The sequence below is a fragment of the Entelurus aequoreus genome, linkage group LG01 (assembly GCF_033978785.1).
Source record: "Entelurus aequoreus isolate RoL-2023_Sb linkage group LG01, RoL_Eaeq_v1.1, whole genome shotgun sequence".
Taxonomy (NCBI): Eukaryota; Metazoa; Chordata; class Actinopteri; order Syngnathiformes; family Syngnathidae; genus Entelurus; species Entelurus aequoreus.
In genome coordinates this window covers 31480289-31486272 of record NC_084731.1, presented here as the reverse complement: position 1 = coordinate 31486272, position 5984 = coordinate 31480289, and the positions used below count along the sequence as shown (strand labels likewise).

At 42.1% G+C, this 5984-nt stretch overlaps 1 protein-coding gene across 1 annotated transcript; it reads left to right on the top strand.

The window, feature by feature from the left end:
• The first annotated feature begins 378 nt into the window (after positions 1 to 378).
• LOC133660764 (ciliary microtubule inner protein 1-like) lies at positions 379 to 3999 on the top strand. Its single transcript, XM_062064377.1, has 4 exons — positions 379 to 437; positions 3632 to 3713; positions 3801 to 3878; positions 3961 to 3999. Exons 1-4 carry the CDS (start codon positions 379 to 381, stop codon positions 3997 to 3999), a joined length of 258 nt encoding a protein of 85 aa, XP_061920361.1.
• Positions 4000 to 5984: the final 1985 nt, after the last annotated feature.

Below are 5984 nucleotides of genomic sequence, written 5' to 3'. Positions count from 1 at the left end.
GACTAAAATATGATTTAGTAAAGGTTACACAATCAATTCACATTGTTTTAATGCAAGCGACACTTAAACACAATTTTTTTTTAAATTTCTGACAGACCTTTAGTAAACAGTTAAGTTTTTTTTTAAGGTGTTATGCACACATTTTAATGTGGATCAAACTCAACACGATGTTGTGGTTGCCATGGCTGTACGCGCCAGTCAGGCAACGCCATCACCATGGTAACAGTAAACAGGTTTGTCAGTGTGACTTACACACAGGTGAAACATGATCACGGGCCCTGAGATAGACACCACACACACACACACACACACACACACACACACACACACACACACACACACACACACACACACATACACATACACACAGCAGGAAAGATGGCAGAGGCACGGCGAGCATCTCAACCCATCAACTTTGTCCATCAGGATGAAATCTGGTAAAACAAATTATTACGGGTGACGACTCGATTCAAACCGATTCTCGCAATGTATTATTTAGTATAATAATTATAATGAAACTTTTTCAAAACATGTTACGGGTTAGAAAAGCTCCTTCTGGCTGCATGGAGGTGGTCTAAAAACGTATTTTTAAAAATAGAATCGATTTTTGAAAATGATTAATTGGTTTAGAATCGGGATGAATAAAAATTGCTATTCAGATGTGTATTGATTTTTTGTGCACCCGTTCTAGTAATTATTTTATATTTTTTCGTACATGTAATTGAGAAAAATTTTATGTATGCCATAAATTATTCCCAATCCATGTTTGTCCATCCATCCATTTGTGTACCTAATAAATTAGGTGTGTCTAATAATTTGGTAGAGGTGTACCTATATTTAGGCCAAATATGTACCTATTAATTTGGGGGAGCCTAATATTCTGGCAGAGGTGTACCTGATATTAAGGCCAAATGTGTACCTAATTCTGTTGACTAGGGGTGTGGGAAAAAATCGATTCGGATTCGAATTCGAATCGCGATTATCACGTTGTGCGATTCAGAATCGATTCTCATTTTTAAAAAATCGATTTTTAATTATTTTTTTTTTAACTTTTTTTTTTTTTCATTTTTTTTAATATATTTTTTTTAATTATTCAATCCAACAAAACAATATACAACAATACCAGAGCAATGTAAACCAATTCCAAAACCAAACCCGACCCAACAACACTCAGAACTGCAATAAACAGAGCAATTGAGAGGAGACACAAACACAACACAGAACAAACCAAAAGTAGTGAAACAAAAATGAATATTATCAACAACAGTATCAATATTAGTTACAATTTCAACATAGCAGTGATTATAAATCCCTCATTGACATTATCATTAGACATTTATAAAAAAAAATGTAAAAAAAGAACAATAGTGTCACAGTGGCTTACACTTGCATCGCATCTCATAAGCTTCACAACACACTGTGTCCAATATTTTCACAAAGATAAAATAAGTCATATTTTTGGTTCATTTAATAGTTAAAACAAATTTACATTATTGCAATCAGTTGATAAAACATTGTCCTTTACAATTATAAAAGCTTTTTACAAAAATGTACTACTCGGCTTGCATGTCAGCAGACTGGGGTAGATCCTGCTGAAATCCTATGTATTGAATGAATAGAGAATCCTTTTGAATCGGGAAAATATCGATTTTGAATCGAGCATCGCGTTGAATCGGAAAAAATTGATTTTGAATCGAATCGTGACCCCAAGAATCGATATTGAATCGAATTGTGGGACACCCAAAGATTCGCAGCCCTACTGTTGACTGTACCTAATATATTATAAACCTAATATAATAACAATTAAACATACAATAATATAATATTATTGCACGTTTCTTTGTTTATATTGTATATTTAAGTTCTATATACCTAAAATTTCCTTTTGTTTTTAGTTGTCCCATTCTATCCGTCGCTTTTGAATTGTTGATATTGTCTATTACACTTTATTTTATTTTTTTCCCCTTTTTTTGTGCCCTTGAGCATGTTTTGTTATCCTTTCCTCTTGTAATTGAGCTACTCTGTCAAACAATTTCCATTGAGGATCAATAAAGTCTAAGTCTAAGTGAATGTATACCTATTACTTTCGGTCACGGATTGTCCATAACAAACACCATGTTCAAACATGAGGGTGTCCATACGTGCACTTGGCACCAGGACAGCCTCGGCCGCAGTTCCATGATCGACTTTGTAGTTGTGTCATTGGATTTGCGGTCTCATGTTTTGGACACTCGGGTGAAGAGAGGGGCGGAGCTTTCTACCGATCACCACCTGGTGGTGAGTTGGCTCCGATGGTGGGGGAGGATGCCGGACAGACCTGGCAGGCCCAAACGCATTGTGAGGGTCTGCTGGGAACGTCTAGCAGAGTCTCCTGTCAGAGAGAGTTTCAATTCCCACCTCCAGAAGAACTTTAAACATGTCACGAGGGAGGAGCTGGATATTGAGTCCGAGTGGACCATGTTCTGTGCCTCTATAGTCGAGGCGGCCGATTGGAGCTGTGGTTGGTGCCTGTCGTGGTGGTAATCCTAAAAACCCGCTGGTGTCCACCAGCGGTGAAGGATGCCCTCAAGCTGAAGAAAGAGTCCTATTGGGCCTTTTTGGCTTATGGGACTCCAGAGGCAGCTGACAGGTACCGACAGGCCAAGCGGTGTGCGGCTTCGGCGGTCGCGTTACGACAGGTACAATCATACTCTCTGAACACTCTCTACAGGACTTCCCGAGGGACACGGTCGAATGCCTTCTCCAAGTCCACAAAGCACATGTAGACTGGTTGGGCAAACTCCCATGCACCCTCAAGGACCCTTCTGAGAGTATAGAGCTGGTCCACCGTTCCACGACCAGGACAAAAATCTCACTGTTCCTCCTGAATCCGAGGTTCGACTATTAGGTGTAGCCTCCTCTCCAGTACCCCTGAATAGAGCTTACCGGGAAGGCTGAGGAGTGTGATCCCACGATAGTTGGAACACACCCTTCGGTTCCCCTTCTTAAACAGAGGAACCACCACCCCGGTCTGCCAATCCAAAGGTACCGCCCCAGATGTCCACGCGATGTTGCAGAGTCTTGTCAACCAAAACAGCCCCACAGCATCCAGAGCCTTAAGGAACTCTGGGCGGATCTCCTCCACCCCCGAACCTTGCCACCGAGGAGCTTTTTAACTACCTCGGCAACCTCAGCCCCAGATATAGGAGAGCCCACCACAGATTCCCCAGGAACTGCTTCCTCATAGGAAGACGTGTTGGTGGGATTGAGGAGGTCTTCGAAGTATTCCCTCCACCGATCCACAATATCCTCAGTCGAGGTCAGCAGAACACCATCCTCACCATACTTGGTGTTGACAGTGCACTGCTTCCCCTTCCTGAGGCGGCGGATGGTGGCTCAGAATTGCTTCGAAGCCGTCCGGAAGTCCTTTGAAAGTCATAAAGAAGCGGGAACAGGAAGGTAGTTTCCTTTGTGGAGCAACACTGCCACCTAGTGGACTTTATTAGGTCATGCCGTTATTAATATGCTTTGTGTTGTGCATATGTAATACATGTTGTCACATTCTCGTGTGCTTGCTAAAAAGAATGTATCACGGCAAAAAGTTCAATTTCCTGTTCAATGGTTATTGTCACACGCGTGTGTGCACGCACAGGAAAGCCCATGTGAACGCAGAAAAGGACCTAGCAGAGGTGTGGCCTAACAAGTGGGGTTTCCTCAGTGACGTCTACAAGGAGGTACTGGAGTGTGTGTTTGTAGAAAGGTATACTGTATATGTTTTTGATTTGTGTCTTGTAATACAAACATTGTCTTTATGTTGTCAGTATGAAAGGGACAGCCTCAACCTGAAGAAAGTAGCCACAATGGAACCTACCAAACGACCTTTGACTCCCCCAGAAAAAGTATGACTCCTATCTATCTCTCCCTCCCTCCCTCCCTCACTCCATCCATCCATCTATCTATCCATACATCCATCCCAGGTAGGCCCCTCCCCTCCAGTGCCAAAGACTAGTCAGGCTGTGATTGGTTGGCGCTCCGCTCATTCTCACCTGCATCTGGAAAGGTCCGGCATGTTGCATCATGGGAGACGCAGTTTCATCAAGGAGCTGGGCTGGCCTCACCAGGCTTGACCCGATGTTTCATTGCTGTTAGTTTTTTTGTTTGCAAAGTCAAAATATATACTGTTCACATTGCTTCACTTCTTTGTATAATTGATAATGTGTACACGTTACATTAGTTAATAAAGTTTTTAATAGGTGGCCTTTCACATAAAAATGGAAGTAGAACTGTCTCACATCAACTTATATATATCAATATGATATTAATACATATGCATATATTAATAAATATACAAATACAAATGTGATATACAAATAAATAAATAATTTGTATAAATAAACGCGTATTTGTAAATATGTTTTTGAGATTTGAAAATATATACAAATAAAATGTATAAATATAAAAATGTGACATACAAATAAATCAACAATTTGTATAAATACATGTGTATTTGTAAATATATTTTTGAGATTTGAATATAAATATGCTTGATTTTGTATTTGCATTTGTATTGAATTTGCATATGTGGATCGCTTTTTTGTGTCGATGAGACATTCCTACCACAAACCCCATGCACACATAAATGTGACCTACACACTCCCCTGAACAACCAGCAGAGGGCACTGCAGCCAGAGCGTCTGGGTCACAGACATGGTCAGACACTGGCGAGCCAATCAGAGGCACACTAGGGAGGGTCATATTACGTCATGACGTTTGGGATGATTTGACACATGTTGCACTGATAAGAGATCAGTATCTACATCGGGACTAGGTCATTAAACGGCATTGATACAACAAAATAAGCAGCTAGCACGGTCTTTCAGATTAACTGGATAAATTAGCATTAGCTAATACAACGCTAACGTTAGCTAGCTCAGGCCCATTGTGCTTTCTCTCTGTAAAGACGTGGATTGTTTTTGTGCAGAGAACTCCGGGCATTTTGCATATAATGCATATAATGCTCTGTGTAAGGAAGGTATAGTAGTTCCTTTAGAGTTAGGACACGATGGACAGATTCCGGCCAGAGAATCCTTTAATCATCTTTATTGCTGAAAGGTAGATGTGAATGTGTGTGGTTTTGTGTGTGTGTGTGTGGTATTTAGTCGTCAAAGCACACAAGGCTGGCTGCCACCACTGATTGAAACCGGCTATTCTGACAAAGACGTGCTTTAAAGGGGAAATGACGTCACAGATTGACCTATCAACCTAAATGCATAGGAACATTACAAAACTGGTTAAAGGCACACAATAGGCTTTCGTACACAGCCGCCCCCAACTGTCCGTATGGCAGTTGAAACTAGAAGAAAGTCTATGAGGTAGTGTCCTCGTCATCAAGAGGTGGAAGCATGATCGGTCGGGCGACTGGGCGAAGGTAGGTGCGATTCTTCACTTGTACTCTGGCAGTCCGGACCCGTCCATCTGCTCCTGGATGTGTCTGAGTGATCCGTCCTACAGGCCACGATCCTCGGGGGAGTTGAGGATCCACTATCAAGACAACTTGACCGGCCAAAAGGGTCTTGCCATCGTTCCTCCACTTGTTACGTTCTTGCAGAAAATCCACGGCGGAAGGTGGGGATGAAGCACCAGCATCAGCCGCCCCATGAAGGGAGTTAGCTGTCTCTTGTAGAAGCTGTTTCCATGTGGAGAACTTACTGAAATCAGTAAGCTGAGTGGATGAAGCACAGGAAATAGTTCCAACGAAGGCGGATTTCCTCAGCTCTGTGGCATCCGGTTCCAGGTCAGATGTAGGCAAATTGGGCCACTCATTTTCTGGCAGGTAAAGGAAGTGCGGGCCCTAATCCAGCGGTGCTCTTGGATCATTTCCTGCCGGGTGAGTCCACGAGTGATATCGTCTGCTGGATTGTTCAGAGAATCAACATAAAGCCACTGAGTGGGGTTTGTTAGGGTTTGGATTTCGGTGATGCGAGTCCCCACAAATACTTTGAAGC